This window comes from Nasonia vitripennis, chromosome 1 (assembly GCF_009193385.2).
Source record: "Nasonia vitripennis strain AsymCx chromosome 1, Nvit_psr_1.1, whole genome shotgun sequence".
Classification (NCBI taxonomy): domain Eukaryota; kingdom Metazoa; phylum Arthropoda; class Insecta; order Hymenoptera; family Pteromalidae; genus Nasonia; species Nasonia vitripennis.
The window spans coordinates 10298281-10321654 of NC_045757.1; the positions used below are offsets into that span (position 1 = coordinate 10298281).

The following is a 23374-nucleotide window of genomic DNA, read 5'->3' on the forward strand; positions in this document are numbered from 1 at the left end:
TTCCCAAGGAGAGAAGAGATCCCAACCCTTTATCATAACGCATGTACATACAACTAGAATCACTTGTGTGTGGCTGTGTGTTTATGTATTAGGCGTGTGTATTGGTTTGTTGAAAAAAAGACCGTCACCAACGTGTTTGTTTACATGTTATTATACGCGCGATTAAGCTTAGCATTGAGAAGCCGCACTAGAGCCGCCGTTGATGAGAAGAAGAAGAGGAAGTAGAAGAGGTGTCGCCCTCGTGCGTGCTTGTCCCCTCGATGAGAAAGAAGGACCGATGCTCTTGGTCGTCTCTCTGTCTCTCTATGTTTGATGCGCTGTAGCTTTGCTCTTCGGACACCGAGAAAAATCTGCTTCGATTCGAGGTCGATTCGTCGAATACTGTTCTCGGTATAGAGCGATAACATCATTTTGGCAGTGAAGGCGCGAGCGCGTTTAACTCCATGTAGGCAAAAAAGATCGCAGGCTCCGAACCAATTTCGAGGAACGAATCGAGGCATTGTCGTAACTAAACGCCGTTTTTTTAAGAGGCGAGAATGCACTAAGCTGCATCGTTGTGATCGTTTGCTACATATTTATGTTCGAAGCGTGGAAAGACGAAGAGAATCTTTAAGAGTGATCTATCCTTCGAAACATCATGTGAAATTCAAGTTTTATTTGTACAGTATTATTCCATCGAATCCTTATCTTCGTCGAGATTTGATTTTTACCCCTCTCAAGAGGCATCTTTGACGATTTTTGCAAATTCGTGGACTTTCGAACCTCGAGTGTTGCGTGTCATGCAAATATATAGTATATGTAGTAAGTCAAATGAATAAGAAATCATGATTCGCTGATTCACGTAGAGTTTATTACGTATTGCATTGTTTACTTACAAAAATTTCTCTGAGTAGGCCCTATACAAGCGAGGATACATTTCAGAAAAGATAAAATTTAAAAAAAACTCTGGTCGCTATTGTTTTGCGTAAAAGAGAAAAATTCAGCGCCGATATCATGTACAATGAATTCGCTAAGTTTAAGAAAAAAAATCACCATTCGTTCGTATTAGCAACAATAATTTAACGTTAAATAGCTTCTAAATTTAATGATTTCCTCGTCAGTGTACGACAAGCCATGTATATTGATATATTAATATACGAATAATATCCACATAGGATTCTACATGGGGTGAGCGCAAGTCTGCGCAAGGGAACCAAAATTCAGGTCTAGGTTCCCTACAGCGAACTACCCACGCGTATGCCTTTGTAAGTGTGTATGTACGAATCTACGTAAAACTTCCCTATACAAAATAATAAATTTTTTTCATAATATCTTCCCATCCGTTTTTTAGCACTCAGCGTGTCGCGTTGAATCAATAATTTCATTTAGAAATAACACTTCTTTTATACTCACTAAGATTAACAAAAACACTTAGTATTAACTTTGTATGCCAACAAAAGAAATAGAATTAGAGAAAAGGTACAAGAGGAGACACCGGTATTTAAGAAAAGAAACAAATTTACAAATCGCTTGCTTCGAGCCTTGCACAATAAGAGCTCGTTTTCTCTCTCTCTCACTCTCTCTCTCTCTCTCTCTCTCTCTCTCTCTCTCTCTCTCTCTCTTTCTTTCTCTCAAATGTACATTCCTCAACAATGATAATATAGGAATTTCATTCCAAGCTTCCCTGTTCGTTCCTAGGTTAACAAATATCTCGATAAAATCGCTTTCTGCGGTCCGCCAAGAGCAATCACTTTCGGCAAATACGTACATGATGTATGCCGTTAAACTAAATATATCTTTCTGTTCTCTCATATACTTGTCTATGCTTTCTTTCTTACTCTCTGATGTACGTATGCTGCTGTTGCTTGCTCGGTTCGTACTATCATTGTGTATGATAAATCGATATCATCATTTTTTCTTGTATTTATATATACATATATATATATATATATATATATATATATATATATATATATATATATATATATATATATATATATATATATATATGTATGTATACTTTTTCATGTAATCTAACTATACATATAACTATGTACAATTTCGGGACGGGGGAGAAGGGTGTGCGGGGGGAGCAATGAAGGGTACTTTCTGCGTCGAAGAGGGAAATGAAGAAAATAAAAGTGCGCGTGGATGTGGCATCAACGACGAAACAAAATATTTTCTCTTTACTATACAGGATGTGGGATGTAAGCAGTTTTACTCTATCGACACCACGGAGTTAAAGTCCACGCGATCAGTCTCTTGTCTACTCGTATCAAAAAGTGAAAAAAGTCGATTTTCAATGAAGCACTCGCAAAGAAATCGAAAGTTCGTAGCTGTACAGTTGTCGATAAAAAAAGTAGCGTTAATCGTTTCTTCGCACATACACATGCAGAGTACAGGTACAGTGTACGTAGCGTTACAGAATCTCGCGCGAAACAAAGACTGCCTGGCTTTTTACTCCGGGACGACGCGAAACGCGACGCAGCGTCGTCGATCGATACAATCTCGAGAGAATGCGAATAGAATTGTAAATTGAAATCGTAATGAGAAGATTTTCCTCGAGCGTCCCTGCGCGAGTAAAGCTCTCTTGTGGAGGGGGAGGAGGAAGAAGAGGCCCTCTGAACTTCCCCGAGCGAGTTTCAATTCGCCCTGAGGATCGATATTCACAATTGCACATACCCATGTTGAAAAATTCAGAGAGCTGGGGGGTGGTGAGAGGGATCAAGGGAGTCTCAAAAAGAAGAGAATAAAGAAAAAAGCAGGAATTAGTAATAAAATAGAGAATGATAACGCAACGAGTCTAGGTATAGATAGTAGCAGCCTATCGAAGCCCGATTGCGGAGCAACGCACGCAGCCGTTTCTCTGCGATGATCATCCGATGATGACGATCGTCGGTGCGATGACTCGTCTCCTCTTCGTCGTCGGACGCTGGTAACGTGATTCCTTTCGTGCTGAGAGAGATGTAAATTGTGTGTATGTGTGTGTGCGCGTGTCTGTGTCTGTGAGTGAGTGTGCGGCGGGCCTTGCTTTCACATAAAATCGATATTCCTTGCTCTGCTCTGATCCACATGCTCGTTCGTCTTTCATATAAATATATATATATATATATTTATATGATATATATATATATATATATATATATATATATATATATATATATATATATATGCGTGTATATAAATTCATCACTCGGGGGGTCGTCTGCCGTTAATTTGTCTGGGTCGTGAGAGTGGGGGTTGCTTGCGCCCTGGCCCCCCGCGTTACACGTCCGTGTACTTGCTCAGCTTGTCGCGCAACAGCATGTTCTCGTTCTTTAACCGATCCAGCTCCTGTCGCAGACCCATGTTCTGAAAAATGACCAGTCGTTAGGTAGTTGCGATAAATAGGTCTAGGTTTTAGGTCGACGGGTTCAGGTTTAGGTTGCAACTATGAAACTTCCTAAACTAACTTGGACGTTGATCTGCAGGTTCTACTTTGAACTTTAAATCCTAGAAACTATGTTTAGGTCTGCATAGGTTGCGCCGTAATACTCACCTCTTTTTCGAGGAAGCCGGCTCGTAGGGCGATCTGGTTCTCCTTCATGCGACGTGCGTCCCTCGAGCGCTTTGCCGCCATGTTGTTCTTTCTACGGCGTGCCCAGTATTTGTCGTCCTTTAGGTCGTCGGGTACGAACTGCAACACCAGTAAGTTCAATTAGATTGATAACTTTTAAGACAATTCGAGTGAGTAGGGAATAAACGAGGTTTCAAAGATTACAGAGCTAGATTGTAGAGTTGCTGAAATTGAAAGATTTGAAGGAAGATAGATAGAGCTAGTGTATGCAGAAGTTGCCGATCCGAGCAGTTGTTCAAAGAGACCAGATTCGGTGTGTGGTGTGCAAATATTTAGGTTAGTCTGGATTCAAGGCTGTTTTAGTCTTTCATTCGTAACTCTAAGGAATTCTTGTACAAGTTACGACTGTGTATATAAATTATTACGTACGAGTGTGCTGTCTTCACTCAGCAATGATTATAATCGTCAAAGTAACGCTAAATTGAATTATGAAAATAGTGTACGTACATTACTATTATCTAAGGTGTTCTCTATTTGAATACCAAAAAATCACCAACACATTGAATCAATAAATTTTGTCATTGAAATAACGCAAAATACATTAAAAAAAACATCCTGAAAGAAATCCTTTCCGATCTTAAGAAAAAAAAAAATAAATAAATAAATAAACAAGAGAGAAAAAAGTGAAAGCAGTTGAAATAGTCGTTGGTAAATGCAGCATACCTGCTTTCGTGACTTCTTAATCATGGGCTGGGGCTTGAGCTCCTCGTCGGAGAAGGCCCGGGTCCTTGGGTCGAAGTCCCGCCCCGATGAGGCCATCGAGAGCGCTACAAGAGACAAGCCATATTGTATTCGTGACGAGTCCCCCGAGTCTGGCAGCGCGGCACCATACGCAGGACATTCGTAACGACTCAACGTTAGTGCGTGCGGTTCTCAAGCGCAGCAACCCCCCATTATTATACTTAATTATAATACCGATATCAACGTTTTTTCTCGCGCGATTTCGTTTCATTGTTTCGAACTCTCTCTCGCCTACTATTGTAGCAACAGGAAGTTTCCAGCCGTGTTCTTAAGAATTTTTTCTAAATTGAAATTAATACAACTCATGTGGATGCACGGAAAGATCGTAAAATAAAACATTTGAAATTTATCACATACACTCAACAAAGTATACAAGTTTACATTGAAACAAACAGTCAAACTAAACAAAGTAAAATTCATGGCACTACTCGTTGTCCGACCAGGTTCTCCTGTTTCTACTTTGGCAATTGTTGTGAACTTTTTGGATCAGTAAATTCAGTAAATCTTATTAAATTTAAAAATTAAGGGCTTGCCGATCGGACCATGACGACGATTCGTAAAGTATTGACAAACACAAAAAAAAGCAAAACGAAATAATTAAATTCGAAAGTAACTCACTCGAGTCGGCGGGCGAGGGTGGATTGAGGGTGTCCGGCGAGCAGCAGTCGCTGGGCGAAGGTGACCTTTCGCGTTTGGTGACGGGCTCGAGGTGGAGGCCAGCTGGGCCCTGGTGTCCAGTAGCCTGGACGTCGCCGTTACCACCTGGTCCAGCGGCGTTGTTGTTGGCGTTGGCACCGCCGAGTTTGTGCAGTTGGCTGGCCTGCATGGCACCCGCGCCACCGCCACCGCCACCGCCGGCTACGCCGTCTACGGGGATCCCGTTCTCTGACAGGAACTCGTCCAGGTCGACGTACTGATGGTAAACAGAGAAGAGAGACGATGGTTTAGTCAGGAGGGCTTGAGGTTAGGTTTCAGGTTTGTTCTAGGGTTAGGATTGTGTGAGGTTTGTCATGCTTACCCTGATGGTGCGATGTATAGCTAGTATTACCAATATTTTAATTGTGAAGATTCGTTTGATAAAAATACACAATTAAAAACGGTAATGCATGAAATTGTGTTGTTGTGATGATTCATAATATGAATGGAATCGGATCGTTTGGAATCACGTCAGCAAGGTAATTATGATTAATTGCGTTCAAGCAAAACTTTGAAACTTCAAGTTAATAGCGTGATTTCGAACAGGTCCGATATAATAAAGTGAATCCGCGTTAGTGTAGACGAACGAGGATACTTATGTGACCAGTTAGCCCATAATGAATGCTGAGTTTTGAGCAGCCTCGAAATGAGTTTATGAATTTACCCAGAATTTTGAAGAAACTTCACATGAATTGGCAGAATCTGTATACGGGTCTGTTATAACAAGAGGAATTCCAAAATTCCATCCGTGAAGTCTATAATTTGTTCTGGTAATAGTATATTTCTTTTCAACTTCGCAAAGTCAATCGAACGCACGTTCGGTTCAAGATTCCCTTTCTTTCTGAATTAGTTTTATAATACAGTGGCTCTAAGTAGCCATTAATGTTTGACAGCCATTTAAACTAGATTACACAAAGCAAACGTCTAGTCGTTTTACCACCAAGTACTTGCTCTAGCCCAAATCGCTGAGAAACGAGAAAACGAATTTTCTGTCATTTTAAACGACTCGGGCACCCCGCACACGACATCTCCTGCAATGTATCGTTCGATCTCTCTCAAGAAACGAAAGTGTACAAAGCAACCGGCCGAAGGGAAATCTCTCCCCAGCCATAAACTCCTCTCCGCGCGCGTTATTGGGTTAAGGTTAAGGCGCCGCCGCCTCCGTATCTCCTGCGAAGGATATGCCTCTCCATCTTCCTCTCGGTTCGCGATTGCACCGTACGAGCGAGCGCGGAACGGAAAAATGGCAGTCGGCTTTTAATTCTCGGCAATTTGCGCGCTCAGGCGAAAAGCTATATAGCTTAGCGCGCCGGCTGATTTTCGAAAATCCTCGAAGGACGCTTGCCCGCTCGCTCGCTCGCTCGCTCGCTATATAGCAGCGTTTCCGCTCGTCGTTTCCTTTTTGCCTCGCGCTCGTACCCATACACATCCGCGCGCTTTTTGCGCCGTTTTTCTTGCGGTATACTCATTTTTCTTTCGCTGCTGTTTTCGCGGAAATGCAGCGATGAATCGTAGGATAAGCGCGACGACGACGACGACGAGTTTTCTGTGAGGCTTGTAAATGCAGTTGCTTTTTTTATCGCGCTTGTTTATCGCCGATTAATTGTGGGCTTGCTCATGTGGATTAGGGGGTAAGTAGGTTTAACGCTACTCGGAACATCAGCGCGCGCGTAGCACTTATTTTCGTATTATCAAACGAGCGATTGATTTTCTCGGCCTTCTAAAATCGCGTATGGAACACTCGATCTCCTCTCAACGCAGCCGCGCGGAAACGCGCATCAGCAGCTCGCGCGATTGCTCGAGCGAGTCTATGCGATATAGGATGCATCTAATTGAAAAATCTCCCGACACGCAGCGCCGCCGCTCGTTTTTCTATTTTCGTGTTAGCGCAGAGCCGCAGCAGCGGCGACGAGCTGGAAAAAGTCAAGGTCGAGGAAGTCTCTTGCCGCTCGCGAGCGCGCGCAGGTTGCCGCGTCGCGGCAAAAAAAAAAAGCAGCGGCGGCGGCGATCTCGCGCCGATAGTTGACGCGCAATAGCGATCGGCAGCGATGTGAATTGCGTTTTTTTGTTTTGCTCTCTGCCGCTGCTGCGCGAGCTTTTTCTTTTCCGCGGACAAAAAGTCCCGAGCGCTATTGTCTTTTCCAGGATCCGCGATGAAAAGCTTCTTGCGACGAGCGAGTTATTGACGAGCCTTTTTTTCGGCTCGGTTAGATATTAGTTATACGGACGAGTTTGAATTTAATTCAGTAAACAGCGCGCAGACACGTGCCATTTCTCGATCGCGTATCGTCTATAGCTTTGAAAAACTTTTCTCAAGGAAAGTCGCCGTTTTTTGCATTACTCGCGCAGAGGTTGCGCGCGATCGCAGTCATTAATAAAATTTTCCTTTTAATTTCTCGCGGATTGATTCCCCGAAGGCCTCGCGTTTTTCTGCACACCGACGCGCGTGCGCGCTCGGAACTCAAGTTCACGTTCAAAGAGCCATGGTATAGGATAAATAAGAAAATTGGATGCGAAAAATCATTCCTCCGCGCGCCTCGGCACACAGAACGGCGAACGCGATGTTTCCCTCTCTCCTCGGCTCTGCAGGCGTCTCTATGGAGAGCATGAGACTAATGCAGCAGCGGAGGAGAAAGTCGGAGAGCTCGGAGCGGGAGAGAAAGGTGGCAGGCCAGATTATCGGCAGATTTACGCGTCATGCTCGCTCCTACGCTGCTCGAGAACGCGCGAACCAGACGGAGAGAGATAGAGGAAGAGCCGCTCGCGGTGGAGGAAAAATCGGAGGCGCACCGAAAAGCCCTCGCGCTGCTCGAGGAGCGAGCGCAAACTTCCTCGTTTGCCGAGGCATGACGACGCGCGGAGAAAGTGACCGGCCGCTCGGCTCTTATATAGAGCCTGATATACCGAGAGCTGCTGCTCTCTTTTTCTGGAGGTTCGCTCAGCACCGCACCGGGAGGAGATCGCTTTTCCGCTTTGGTTCGTTGCGCGTTTTCCGAGCGCAGTGGTTGGTGGATTTTCGGTTTTTCGATGCTGCTATCGGCCATTTGTTTTCGCGCTTATGAGAGATTTGTATTTATTTATAGTTGAGCTCAGAAATGTGGATTGGACAGTTGGAGATTATTTTTAATGCCGATTTTCTACAGTTTTCGCGAGCTGCCAGTTGCAGTTCTCGGAGATGATGCGAGCTGCTCGAAAAATCTTTGTAACTGAGGTCGATTAAACAGTATATTGAAGCCTATGAAGCACTTTACGGTTTGTTCACGTCTAGCAGAAAGTCTTTGGGTCGTTGCACTCTCTCGCTTCGCGAGCTACTATTCCACTCGGCCAAGATTCAAGCACGTAATTTTACTTATCCGATTCAGTTTAGCTTTTTATCGCACGGTAAAGTTTTATTTCTTCAATTATAGTGTAGATATAAATGTAATGATTGAAAAAAAAGACATGCCAAATTCAAACCAAAATATTTTGCCAGAGAGTCTATTCATTTGCAGGCCAATGAAATCAAAGTTTGTTATCGCAACTCCAAAACAAGACAAACCTTCCTCTACAAGGAAGCAAAAATACGTTCGTTGTAAAATCGATGAAAAACATGCACAGATGCAACACACTGGGTAATGTTATGCATCCCAGTGTAATGTCGCACTAAAAATCGGAATTTCAATGCACAGCGTTTAAATGTATGAAAAAAAAAACGATGTTATTGATAAAACCCAAAACTATACAACAGATGCGCGCGTCTGACAACAGTTTCTTCTGAAAATGCACATTTTTCCGTCACTGATGGTAATAAATTACTGGCAAAACTTGCAAATAGAGACACCGAGCGCCAGCTTTATCAAGTTATGCAGATTAACGAGATTCTATAAAGGCTATTAAATTAACGTTCAGATAAAAGAACTCGCCGACAAAAATGAAAAACTTTCTCCTCGAAAAGCAGTGAAACATTCATCGATCATTATGCGGATCATTAAAATGCAGTATAGCTCTACACGTTGAAAAATATCATTCGGCATAATAACGGATATTACACAGAAGAAAAAAGTAAACAAAAGTCTATGCGTGACCAGAATAAGAGATGCAGTTGAGAAATAATGTCAGTCGCGTCGCTGCAAGTTATACATATATGCATCAAACAAAAATGACAAAGTCGCCCAGAAAACAAAATGGATGCGTGGTCCAAAGATAAAAAAAAGTTGCCAAAAAAAGGTAAAAAATAAAAAATCCTCTGCAAGCGTCTCTTTCGAGGCTTACCGTCTCGCGTCTGTGTACATACATGGTTCAATACCTTCAGGTCGGCATCGTAGGGCAATGTCTTGTCCCAGAGATTGGGCCCGAGGAAGGCGGCCTGGGCTTCAACGTTGCCCCACAGCTCGCCGTCCGCGTCTTTTTTCTCGTCCGGGCCATCTTTTCCTTGTTTTCCTGCAACAATAATCGGACAAAGGCTTCGTTAACCAACCTGCTTCAAGAGATTGCACGAATAATTTCATTTTTCGCAACGTTATTCAGTGGCGCGTATATATTTCAGACTTTTATGCTAAACACGCGTTACATTGTTGCACTACCACTTTTTTGTTTCCCGGTAATTGGACATCGGATCTCGATCTAAGTGGGGAATTAAAGACGTCGCAATTTTCTTCGACTCCAATCAAGATGTCTCGGCGATAAAAACCGTTGTAAATACCATTACCTTACTCAACTTGGAGCAATCCGCGGGGAAAAAATACGGATTTCGAATTGCGTCAGCGAGAATTTTCATTTTCTCGCCGATCGTCACGCAACCATCTTCGCGCAACGGATCTGAAAAACAAGTCGAAAAATCCACAGAAACCTCACCGCCTGCCTCGCTCTCGCCATCTTGACGGATGACGAGCATCTATGTAGCGTTCGAGAACCGCGCGGGCGAAAAGGGAGAGCCGGAAGGGATACGAATGTGGGACGGCGCTTTTTTCGGGCTATACGCGGAGTTCGCACGCGGGACAAGGCCACGCCGGCGGTTCCTTTTTGTTGGCTAGAGAGTTAAGTCGGGGAGATTATTTAGGAGCCGCGGCGGGTCTGACCTCGAATCTCGAGCGCGTGCCTCGAGGCCCTCGAGGATTGAAGGACCCCGGGCAGAGTCATATTTTTGCGAGGATCTCTTCGAACCTTTCGCTATACGTTATAACGACGCTGGTAATGACGATCCAGTTATAATAACTCGAGTCGGTCAGCGATTTCCCAAAATGTTCACCCTCCGAGCAAAACACTTCCCCGAAAAGCCGCTGACTCAGTCAAAAGTCCGCTCACGGCACGTGCGCGCGCGTGTGTACCCCGATCACCTGGTCCAAAACACACCACTCGCTCTATACACACAATTCCCAGAACGATCTGCGAGAGCCGATTCCGCCGCGAAGGTTCAGAGCTGCGGAGGGACTAGAGAGGAGGAAGCCAAGGCATCGCGCGCGCAAACTCTTTGTCTATCTTTGCCGGCGTTTTTTCTCTCTCTGCGCACGGCGGGTCGACTGTCAAGGCTACGTTATATTAGATAGGAGTCGGGACTTGGTCACGCTACGCGCAGGCTCGATTTTCTCGCCGAGTATTGGGCTGCAGCGTGCGTATATTAGGATCGACGATGATGAACCTTAGCTGATGCTTCGGCTCTAAAATCGTTCGATTCTGCAATGGCGTATGCAACACACATGCGGTGAGCACTTCTGTGTTCGGCGAACCTTTACAGTGTGAGAAGCAGTAAATACTTGATTATTCCCCGGAGAGTCATTTCCAACAACGAGCGAGCTATAACTTCGTCGCGAGATCCGAGAGAGAGAGAGAGAGAGAGAGAGAGAGAGAGAGAGAGAGAGAGAGAGAGAGAGAGAGAGAGAGATTATTAGCCGTAATGACGATCGTTAGGATTTGCCCAGCGATGCGGATCCGTCTTGTTGGATCGCGTTTTATCGTCGTCAATTTTCAGGAATCGACATTGGTACACGAACAGTGTATAAATCGCGGACGCGTCATTTTACGTAATGAGCCCAGTTTTTCTCCCCGATTCCACGTCCCCCTCGAGAAAATGTCACGATCGCGGCTGTACACCCGAAGATGCATTATATCGGCTGACATAACAGAATCAAGGCGAGGAAGCTGAGCATGAAGCTGTGTATACCCTACTCGGCTGTTTATTTCCACCTCGTCCGCGAAGAGGAGGAGAAAAAAGCTCGATATACATAGTCGAAAAGCAAAAAAAAGTCCTCATACTGCCTGCTCTTGATCGTGAATCATTTTCCTTCAAAGTCAAGGACTCTCCTACACACACCTTCGCTGCATTCGATGAATATACACGCTGAATTTTTGTGATCGGAACGGCGTGACGCGAGGCAACCTTGACTCTTCGCCGAGGAAAAAGTCTGCCAGAGCGAATCGACAAAGGAGAGGTGTATAGCTAGCCGCCGCCGCCGCCGCCGCCGCTTTTTCGCTGGAAGAGAGTAACGGTAAACGATCAGGCGCCGGAGATCTCCGCTGCCGTGATTTTCGGGACGAATCTTTCGGGAGGAGCATCCATACCGATCTCCGATGACATCTTGCATCGCATAGACCAGCGCGCTCCGACGGTCGTACGCATTTCTCTTTTGTGTCAGAGTATAACTGTTTATTTACAGTTAGACCGCGCGATGCAACGCGCGAAACGTCGGAAGGATTCGTCATACCGAATCTCCGCGTAGAACCTCGCGATATTTCAAGGCCTCGTCACATCGCGCGAGAGAAAGAAATTGATATGGGACAATTAAAAGCGTCTCACGACGACGACATGTGTATATCGTATATCGAACGCACGCTCGCGTCCATTATCATCGGCTGTGAGAAAAGCAGCGTTTTCCGCTCGATTCTTCGGCCTGAGAAAAACTCCTCTAAGGACGTTATAGACACTCGCGCCTATTAACACGTATACGTATACAAGCGCGTACACACGTCCGATGCAAAAAAAGTGACTCACGGATTGTGTGTTGTCGAGGGGGGCGGGGCGGAAAATTAATCTTTCTTTTCTCACCGCAGACTCTAGCACTACTATATAGTATACCAAGCGGCGGCGACACATCGCGCCGGAGCAGCCTTGGGGCCTTTCGAGCGCGCTCTGCACTGGCGCAATTGAACGACATGCGATGCGCGACGCGCGCTGGGCGTGGGACGCCTCTATATACCTGTGTGTTTGTATAGGTAAGACTTTGTCTCGTCGACGTACCTAGTTTCAGCCTTTTTATTATAGCTTTTGGCGGCTGCTGATTTCACGTTTTGTCTCTTTTTTTTCATGGGATCGAGGATATATACATATAACACACAGCGCGCGCGCGCGCGAGTATAATTGAAACGATCGTTATCTTTGGCCATTCTTTTCTTCGCGCGCTCAAGGTCGTGCCTATAGCCGCTATAACGGTCCACGCGATATTGTGTGCAGCGAGTCGGAATCGTTTCGTTGTAATTGATTCCGATTTTCACGACTGTCCAGCATCGTCGGCAAAAAAAAGGGAAAAAAATCGCTCGCGGTTGTAGTGCAGGACGAATCGAATCGGGAACTTTCTCATCCCCCCGCGCGCGCGTGTGTGTGCTCATAGGCAATACAATTTGAGAGTTTTCATTATAACGCAGTCGATCAATTATGCGGCGACGCTTACGATCGATAACTCATGCGGTGATTTATGCGTGTTCCGAGTGCGAGTCGAACGTCCTTAGTTGAGTAATTAAGCTTCGTCGGGAGAATCGTCCGCGACTTTCGCCGCACCGGTAAATTCGCGAATGTAAATTTCCGCGAATCCTCATAGAGCTCGGGATCGAAAAAAAATCGTCCACCTCTGGAAAATCCTCGGTAGTGCAGCAGGCGCATCGTCGTCGTCGTCGTCGTCTCTCTCTCTCTCTCTCTCTCTCTCTCTCTCTCTCTCTCCCTCTCTCTCTCTCTCTCTCTTTCGCTCGTTCGGCCTTGAACTAAATTACAATAGCCGGGTCTGCGCAGAGCGTATAGGTATATAGCGTCGCTTGTTTAGATGTTTAGCCAGCGGCGAGCGACTCGACAATGCCCGCGAGTCTATGTGTGTGTGTGCGTGTATCGCGTTGCCGGCTGCGCAGCTCGTCATCGAACATCCGCTCCATTTTTGCCCAGCCGAGGCGGCGCATCCTCTCCCTCTCTCTACTCTATGCACGTATACCTACTTTTCGCATTGTATGCGCCGAGAGGAGCGACATGGGTTGGGTATGCGATGACGACGACTCTCGTGCTTTTGTACATATCGTGCTTTTCGATTTTTGACCCGGCGTTCCTCCGCTGTACACAAAAGTTCCGCGATTCACGTCTGAGCTAATACCGAGCGAGTTACGTAAGCTCCCGTGAGTAGCCGGCAGCTCACGCGGGAGAGAGAGAGAGAGAGAGAGAGAGAGAGAGAGAGAGAAGCATGCACGCATACACATGCAGCACTCCGCGACGGCGGCGCCACGTGAATCGCGATGACTAAGAGATTGTATTCCCCGGCCGGCTTCTCTCGTTTTTCTTTTTCGCTTTTTTTTCATCGCCGGACGGACGCTGCGAAAAGCGTACAATACTCCTGCAGCATCGAGCGTTAAATTTAGAATTGCGGAATAAAGGCTCGAAGAGATCCACGTCTCCGCGCAACGGAAAATCTCTCGCAGCGTCCGAGATGCAAACGGCTCTGATGAAAGTCAGATGAGGAATCTGTCGATCGTTCACGAGACAAAGTGAGAGAGAGAGAGAGAGAGAGAGAGAGAGAGAGAGAGAGAGAGAGAGAGAGAGAGAGAGAGAGAGAGAGAGAGAGAGAGAGAGAGCGAGCGAGAGGAATCACATCAGTGTAGCGTCTGCTCGCTCGCGCGCGAGTTTTAAAATAGCCGGGCCGCAGTCGCTGTTACAGTTGCGTATACGGAATCAAGGCCGGAGGAAGCGATCGCCGCGAGCAACAAACGCGGAATCGCCAAGAATTATTTTCGAGAGAGAGAGATAGACTAACTAACGGTCTCTACATTGTATACGGCTCGTCTCTCGGGACGTCGAATTTTCGGCGTAAGCTGCGCACGCGTCGGTTGGCACTTTCACTTATAAGAAAGTGTTCGAGAACTGGACGCGCGAGTCGGGAATGCTAATGTCGATTATATGCGATATTGGAATTTATTTTCATTGTAATTTATGCAAACTTTATCGCGCACTAGTCGGCATGTACGAGCTACCTAGCGAGTAATAAACGTTATTAACGATACGAACTGCCCGTGTAAGCGTCATAATCGTCAGCATATAATATGAAAACTACGCTGCTGTTGCTGCTGCTGCTGCATGCGCGTATCCACAGACAGCTCAGCTCTTGGGCTCGCGATTTTTCCTATTATATCCTATAGCGCTCGATTCGCTCTGGAGTATCGGGTTCTGCGTTCTCACCGCGGCGGAGAGATTCACTTTCGTCTCGCGTTCGCACGTGCAATCCAACACCGCCCGCTGCAGCCGACGTTCCTTCGCCGAGGACAAGTCGCGGTTCAACGGGACGCAGGTATTACGGCTTGTGTGTGTGTGTGTGTGTACGCGCGAGTACCGCGGCGGCTCTTAATGTCGCGGATACAATTGGTGATTCGCTAGAGTCGATTTTTCAGGGAATTATTAAATTTTGTATCATACGAGAGCCGAGTTACGGCGCGATTATGGTAAGAGGACGATTAGTGGCTGCATAAATCATCACGACGCAGTGTGTGAGCATCGGTACATAACGCGGCCTGATGTCTTCTGCGGGCTGCAGTCATATGCGATGCGGTTGCGGGAATAGGCGTAAAAATCACTGAAATCCCTGAGTTAAATTGTAAATGTCGGCGGATCGACGGGAGAGCTTCAATAACAAGCGATAGACGATGTTTATCTCTCGGCTTATTAAAGCACTTACTCCGATATACACAAGTCGCAGCGGTATTAATTTTATTCGCGCCTCGGAAAATCACAGCCGATCGATAAAACCATTGTCTATAACGCACTTGCCTACAGCATAGACTGCAGTATAGCTGATTAGCACAGAAATCCAATGCTCATCCCACTATAGGCGCCTACCTCCGCGATATTACAGAAATGGGTTATTGCAGGACTTTCGACACGCGCACGTCTCCGCTTCTAATGAAATTTGCGAGGGAATGTCGGACACGGTTTATTCCATCGCGTCGAGAGAGAGAGAGAGAGAGAGAGAGAGAGAGAGAGTAGCTCTCGCGGTTTACCGCACGCGCGAGGACTCATTTCCACCGCAGACGAGAGCTTGCGACGAGATAAACAAGAACGAGGAGCTTGCAGGTGCGTCTGACCTAACGCGAGCGTAACCACTCGTCCCTGCGAGTGTGCATACTTGAATACGGAGGTTCGCTGCGAGAGTACACACATTCGTGTCACGCGCTCACGCATATGGAAACTGATGTAACATCGATCGCTTGAATCGTAAGCTGCGACTACATGTATAGAAATAGATTAAACATGTGAATGGGCACGAGCGCCGGGTATTAAAATTGGAAAAAGTTACCACGCGCGTTTCGCCGCGGCAAATATTTGATCAGTAGTCAGTGCGAATCAATAATGTATACTCCGATACGCTGTTGACGAATTAATCGCAGCGGTTTAGGGAGAGGATAACAAAGCGCAGAGGAGTCCGTTAAAAGCTGCTAATAAACTTTAACGCTCGCGTCCGCCCCTCTGTTTGTGTACGCGAATGCCTTTGAGTACTTTGTTATTAATTACACACGCAGCGTATAAATCAATTTCATTAGCCCATTAACTCATGTTGTACCGGCGGAAACAAACGAAAAGCTGCGTCGATTAGTCACCCCCGAGTAATTTTCGCGTCCAGCGCGCTGCACAACATCATAATTATAAGATCATCATCCTCCCACCGGATTAACATAATTCATTCGATCGTCTCGTTGTCGCGCGATTACAGCTGAAAAATTAACTAGCCTCTCTTTCTCGCTGTACTTATACACCTATATAGACGTCGTAACGTAACGCGTCGTCATACACACTATAAAAATGCAGCGGCGCTTTATACAAGCGCTTAATCACGCCTATTAACCGCGGCGACGTTTTGCGCATGTAAATTTTCTCCATAATCCGAGGGAGATTAGATAAATCTTACGGGAGAGATGCGCCAAGAGTGTGTTACGCATCAGGGAGAAAGAGAGAAGAGAGAGAGAGAGAGAGAGAGAGAGAGAGAGAGAGAGAGAGAGAGAGAGATGTGCGGTGCATCGGCCTTGGCCGCTCCTATTCTCGTGCGGCTGTTTTAAGAGAAGAGGAGCTGCTGTGCGCCACTGTTCGCGATGATCTACGTTTGCGATTAGACGACTATACTGCGCGGAGGTGTCGGATAAATGTTTATCGACAGACTGCGATTATTTCGCGTTTGTAGATGGATATGAGAGAGTGTAATGTTTTTACTCTTCTCTTCGCACTTGGCGTTGCGTGAAATAAAAAACATAGGATTGAATATAATAGATATTTCCCGCGTTTTAATGGATAAACGAGTTGGTTAATAAGTTAATTAATCGATTAATTATTCATGTGCGGTGTGAAAATGGAAGTTTTACGGCTCCCGTTTGCTCTGATGGAAGCTCGCGTTTGAAATTCAGTCGTAATCTATAGCTCCTGGACAGAATCGTATATTTTTACCAACATTATTGCGTTAGCGGTTATCAATGTTGATTCGCATTGTAAATTCATTTCTATTAACCCGATGACACGTACACAGGATGTCAATTAAGGGTTTTCACGCAGATCCTCGTTTTTCTCACGTGCACACAATGCCTCATTAGCATCCGCTCATTAACGAGATTTCAGTTTTTAATATCCACTTTATTACGGTATTTATACGACGATGGAATGCAATCCGCAATTTTTAAGTCATTCGTCGATCGTCGGAAAAATTTTCCCATTGCTTCAGCCACTTGGTATATATTTTGCGATTTCTCATACGAGCGCGTGTGCATAAACAATGAAAAAATTTAATCGAACCCCGTGCGTCCACGACGCGACTCTGCGCAATGCATCAAGCGATTATTCGCGATCGATAAATTTATAAAATAAGGAAACGTTCGCTATAGTATATCAACAATATTAATTGAATAAAGTACAAGCTTATCCTCGATGAGCAGTTAATTTATAAATCGTATATAAACTCGGTATGTCTGATGGGAGCCTGAAAAATGTTCATCGATTCCGCAGGTAACAGCCGGCATTAATTCTCGACTAAATAGCCGTACAATATTTGCCGTACAACAATAAATAATATTACTTTGCATGAAAAGTCCATGCGCGCGCGCTCAACGAGCTGATGTAAAAGTAATAAATGTGTACAGCGCGAGTCGACGTGGAGAAAGAATTAGCATAGTGCGTAACTCACGAAAAATTATAAATAAATACACAGATGCGCGGCTGAAGCTAATCGCTTGATATATACATCAAAAGCTGATAATCCAATTCTCGATTCCATGATTCATAGCACCCTCCCAAGAATCGAACAACGAACGTCGCGCGATGAAAAATACATAATCCCCGGTAAAAATAACCGATTTTCTCCTGCACGCGCGCGCATGGGAGCGTCTATATCAGCGCCAGACGATCGGCTCTCCGCGAGTCTGCAGGAGAGAGAAAGAGACCCATGCTCGCAACGATAGTGAAAAGAGCCAGAGAGCACAGCTCTACGGATTTCGCTTTCGTCGGGGCGCACTTTTACCGTTTGTACAAGCGCGCGAGAGGCCGTTGCACCCGCAGACGGGAAAAGCGGATCGGCACTTCCTTCCCGCGCTCGCGAGAGAGCGAGCGTTACCCGATGACCCAGTGACGCTCGTTCTCCATTTTCCCCTCTGTTTACAATCCACATACGAGAAGCTCCGATGATTGAGGCGAGTCGCATTATCGGAGCTTCGATCCGCTCGCGGATATCGGGCATATCGTCGCCGATTTCATTAGGCTATTTCGTCCATCCTTCGATTCTGGATACGCGCGCGATTGCGTAACACGAAAAATCATCTATGAGCCTTGCAACCGTAATTTTCCTCTATGCGCGCATTTTTTCTCAGCTTATGCTAAGGAGATTACTTTATGGGGTAAGATATACTCGCAGGAATTTCGCGCGCGATAAGAGATCGTCATTTTCACGCGGCTGACGCTTTCGAGGCGAGATATTTCATAAGCGATTCCCAGACACACCGGGGCGGGGGGAGATTTTTACGACGGCGATGCATGTGTGTACGCTTTGCAAATGTCTTAATTACGGAGGAGAAGATTCTCTCGTTTAAATTTCAGCTGCGAATCCAAGCCGCAAGCTGTATACAGTTCCGAGAAATCGGCTCGCGCGTTCGTTTGTCGTGCGCGATTAACAGCGCAAACAAGTCGTAAAGTGACGACAACAGGTAAACAGTTTGGCACGTGCTGCTGTTTATTTAGCGAAAAATATATAAGAGACGCCGTTGCGTTTCCCACAGGCAAAGAACAGCAGTGTTTCTATTATACATTATAAATCTGAATTTTCCTCTCGACGTTACCCCACATAAAGGCGAATTAATAACACCTCCGTCGATATGCATACATACACTCTCTCTCCCTGGGATTTAGCGATTAATTCGATTCGCACGCTCTGACTCATGTCTCGTAGGTGATAGAGCTGCGGCTCTAATTCGCGCCAACGCCACGGTCACTTGTATGCTGCGTGCGCGACTGTCGGGGGGATTAGCAATGCTAATGGACTGCTCCGTACGAAGGGACAAGTGCGACGTTTTTTTTTATTATTATGTGCACGCGATGGCTGATTTATTTCGATGAACTTGAGCCGATATACATATAGACTTGTACTTCGTGGAAGCTGCTATTCGATTTCGTCTATTTCGACGCGCGCGTGAATGACTTACGGAGGAGAAGAAAGCGTCGGCACATCAAATCGATCTTTCACGAATAAACTTTCTACACACGAAAATGATTCAATAAGAGTGTGTGCGTATGCGCTTTCTGTCGTTCACAATATATTTCATCGTATATTCACTCGGGAGCGTTTCGAAAAAAAGGATCTTCAAAAATCCCCGATTTCAGGTTCTCCAAGACGTATGTATGCGACGTTAGTTAGATCTCGAGCGAGACACGTATATAAAATGAGAAAAGCTCGAGAGCCACGCGCGCGCGCGGCTGTGCAGAGAAAGTCGATGACGTTTATCGAGGAGGTATGCGCGGGCGAATAAATTTCGGCTCGTAGATCAACCTGCCGATTTTTCTCGCATCGGAAATCGAAAGCCGCGATGGATTTATTGCGATCGGTGCGAGTTTCCGATTGGCTAATGAGGATTATCCAAGAAATCGAAGCCGCGCTGCAGGTGTCGACGAAAAAAGCTAGCGCGAAACCCTATATCCTCGCGCAAGAGGTGTAAAAAAAATCGAGATCTCCGCAGAACCGCAGAGCGAACGTTTTCAACATCTTTGGTTCTCCACGGCGCGGGTCGGCGGCGATAAGCAGATAAAGAAGAAACGCGCGGACACTTTAATGGTCCGCGACGTTATAAACCTGTTTGCGCGTCCATAATTCATCCACACGAGCCCGTATACGCGTGTGCCTATTATACATATAGGCGAAAACGAAACCTGCGCGTGGTTTTTCCATTATCTCTCGCATTTTTACGAAAATTGATTTTCGTTTCCTTCTTCTATACATCAGTAGCCGTCATCGGGGCGAGACCCACGTGCCGATTAGCGTCGCAGCTTTTGAAAGCGACTGTGTTCTGTTTTTCAAATTTTCTCCTCAAGTTATTGAGCCTCACGTTCGGTATTAGCTACGTTGTCGGTAATTATCGTTTCTGCGCTTTTTTCCTCAACCGGCCGCAACTTTTGTCTGCGATTTTTCCGGGAAAGATCGTTACGCCGATCGTCGCGGCAGCTGCGATCGTTCCGTTGAAATATTATTGAAACGCTCGCGCAAAAAGCAGTGCGCGCGCACGCAATAAAACTCCGGCGCACGATGTACGACTCGTGCGTCCACAGGCGCGCGTAAAAAGTCCATAAATTACGAAGAGAAAAATATTAAAAAGAACGACGGAGATAGAGAGCGGCATAAGAGAGCCGAGGGAGAGAGAGAAGGATTTCGCGCGCGGCTCTTCCTGCTGGAGTTTGCTAATGGCGAGATTCTCGCTCTTCCTCATTGCGTCTGCGACTCTGGGACGGTTTCAGCCTAGGAGGTTCATCCTCTAGCCTGAGGATGATCGTTTTCAGGGAGTTTGGGGATGGGCAACAAACAAATGACTCGGTACTGCCGCATTGCGATCTCGTTGTAACGGGGCCGACTCCGAGTTTTACTATCGCCTCGAAATTGAATAATTGTTCTCTTCGATCCTACTCGAAGGGGAAAGTCGGATAATGACGGAGTGCGGCCTTTTTTCGCGCTGGTCAGTGGAACTCTCTCTCTCTCTCTCTCTCTCTCTCTCTCTCTCTCTCTCTCTCTCTCTCTCGTAATACACGTGCAAATGGAACTGTCTTCGCGTAACGCCGGAGGAAAGAGGAAACGCCGGAAAATCAGCGACATCATACGCATGGGGAAAATCGATTCCGAATGAGAATCGTTCCTTCCTCAAAGCCGTCAGCACCACAATGAGGAGAAGAAGATGAGACCCTCGCGAAAACCGCAGCGCTCTCGGCGCGTCGTTAAGGTTCGTCGACCCGCGAGAGAGCGTGTATAGAGACCAGCATCGCTCGTCGGAAACTGCGCCGCGCAAAAAGACCGCGGCGGTGCAGGTAAGGCCGGAACGAAGCGGACCAAAACAAAGGCCTCGCGCAGCCGCCTGCAAAAAGACTCTCTCGTAGCAGGAGGAAGGCGTGTCGCGGTTAATCGCTAAAGTCGAGCGATTCCCTTCGAGTTACGATGCTCGCGAATTGTATCGATTGTTTGCATTGCAGTAGGCTGGCGTTATATTGACACTTTCTTGGAACATTAACGGCTCGAGTATTAAAAACGAATTAACCTCCCATCACATTCCGCGTCGTGTGCGTCGGTTCACCTCAGTTCGCCACACACACACACACACATACACACACAGAGCATAGAATGCGGCGGCGGCGGCAGTGAAAGTTGCGGCTGCCACTTTCCCCCGTGCTCAGCTCCAGCTGGTTTCCGGGCCGACACTGTGCACACGCCGATCCCACAGCGTCTCCTTCGAGCTGAACAGCCGAGTATTATAAGCGCGAGCAGCCGAGTGGTTATCAATTTTCCACGAGTCGGGATCGCGGTGTTAATGGCCTTTCGATGCGGCATTATTTTTCTCCCACCTTTCATTCATACATAGAAGGTGCTGTTTCGCGAGGATATATGGGACCCGTGCGCGGATCGATTAACTGCATTGAGAGAGGTGGCTCGCTTGCGTTCAAATTGGAAATGCGAGTTTTCGATTATTGTTATAATAAAAAACTCGTATATAGCAGTCGTAAAAATGAATCATCGGACTCCCTTGCCGATTCCCGAAAAGTTAGGAATAATCCCCCCTCCTCGAAGGCGGAAAGGAAAAGTCTTTCTCGGGAGGCATCGCGCGTGACGCGCACGTATCCGTGTCGCTGGATTTGAAAGCGAAATCGCACCGCGGAAATTATATCGAATCGCTTCCTGGACACGTCCGCCTTGTCGTCGCAGACGCTGCAAAAGTGCAATAATACCCATTACCTCCGCGAGTCGCCCTGCGCGCGCTCGATATGTCTTGTTTTGTCGCGTTTACGCCGGCCCATATACCCGTGTCTGTGTGTCTGTGTATGGGTGTGGATTACATTGTGATTTTTTAACAGAGAGAGGGGCGCCACTTTCTCTGCCAGAGAGACGCGGAATGCGTCGACGGAAAGTTCTGCCTCTCGTCCGCGGGTTTCGTGGACCACCTGCTGGTTTTTTGGTGGGAGCCCGAGAGTATGCCGTGCTGCAAAGTGAAACTCGGATTCCATTCGAAAGCTCGAATGTCGTTTCGTCGCCGCCGCTTATTTCGATCGAATGATTTCACAAAATTCAATCTAATTAATAATAATAAAATAAAAGATAACCCTGCACCGGCGGCAACGACAACGGAAGCTCCCGACGAGAAAAAATAAATAAGGCTTATCGTAACCGCAAGTTAGCGAGAGTCCGAATTACGCGTGCCGATGCTGGTGAATTCGGCGGGAAAAACGCGCTCTGCGAAAGCGTAACGAACGCACGAGGAAGCTACGTTCGACGGACAGCTGCCGCCGCTTCGCGGCATCGGAGAAATTCCCGCGTCCTGCTGTACCGAACTTACTCTCTGGACCGTGAGGTGGAGGGAATTTCTTACCTGAAACAGAAAAGAAACGCATAATTAATGCACGCGTTGCTTGGAGGTGTGCATTGAATGTTTTGGGGGGAGAGAAAAGTCGGTCAGATTGACGGCGCGCATTGTTGTCGGTCACTTTCGCCGCGCCGCGTTACGTTACCCAACAATTACGTCGACGGCGTCATCGAAGCCCTCGTGCAGTAACAATAATAATAACAGCCAACAGCGATTTTTTAATTATCGAGTTCGCACTGACGAGGTGGCGCACGACGCTCCCCCTCTCTGTTCAGCTTTGCTTTTATATCATATACGGTTATACGAATAATCCATATGGCTTAACGATACGCGTTTACTGTCGAATAAAACGCGAGCTGGCGGCTAATTCTCGACGAGGAAAAGAAAGTGAATTAGAGCGCCGGTATATAAAAATTCAGCTGAGCGATCAGGCCCGATCCGAAAGCGCTCGCGAGTAAACAACTCGTTACACACGCGATGCAGGAGAAAAAACAAAATTGCATCCCTCTCTCTCTCTCTCTCTCTCTCTCTCTCTCTCTCTCTCTCTCTCGATTACGTATTATGTAAGCTCGAAAAAAAAGAAGGATATACGCGGCGGCGTTTCCTCGCGCCTATATACGTTATATACTTACACGAGCACTCGATATACTTCCTGACTTCAATCACGCATCAGAGAGGCCCGCGCACACACACACACACAGCGAGAAAAGCGACGTCACGCGCATGAGCAACCCCCCAATCAGTGTGTAGAGTTCGTATATTTCAAATTTTCGCTGTTCTAAGTGCACATACCATTTTCCCGTCGCTTTTCCACATTGCGCAACGCTGCACTTTCTTCGACGCAACAATAATAGCATAGCGTACATAGCGGCTCCGATCAAACGTCCGCAATTTGCATCTCGTGTATATACAGCCGCGGTAGTAGCCGCTCGTGCTGTGTGGTACGCAAAACAAAGACGGCGCTCTGCTCTAAATTTGCCCGCGAAATTTAGAGCGGGATAGCAGAGCGTGTACCGTTTACGTCCCCGGCGCTGGACTATGCGG

The 23374-nt window shown here is 46.6% G+C and overlaps 1 protein-coding gene across 10 annotated transcripts in view; it reads right to left on the reverse strand.

The window, feature by feature from the left end:
* Positions 1-1972: 1972 nt before the first annotated feature.
* The window catches only part of LOC100119014 (hepatic leukemia factor), a 49665-nt gene continuing 28263 nt past the window's right edge, over positions 1973-23374 (reverse strand). For 3 of the 10 annotated variants that reach the window (XM_016981194.2, XM_031924080.1, XM_016981199.3), the window contains 5 exons: positions 9306-9451; positions 4955-5249; positions 4259-4407; positions 3518-3664; positions 1973-3330 (listed from right to left, as the gene is read on the reverse strand). In XM_016981194.2, the coding sequence (XP_016836683.1) occupies positions 3244-3330; positions 3518-3664; positions 4259-4407; positions 4955-5249; positions 9306-9451 (824 nt within the window). In that variant the 3' untranslated portion in view covers positions 1973-3243. Of the gene's footprint in view, positions 3331-3517; positions 3665-4258; positions 4408-4954; positions 5250-9305; positions 9452-22303; positions 22337-23374 lie in introns of all 10 variants that reach the window. The other 7 variants (XM_031924074.2, XM_031924077.2, XM_031924084.1 and 4 more) reach the window with 7 other exon arrangements.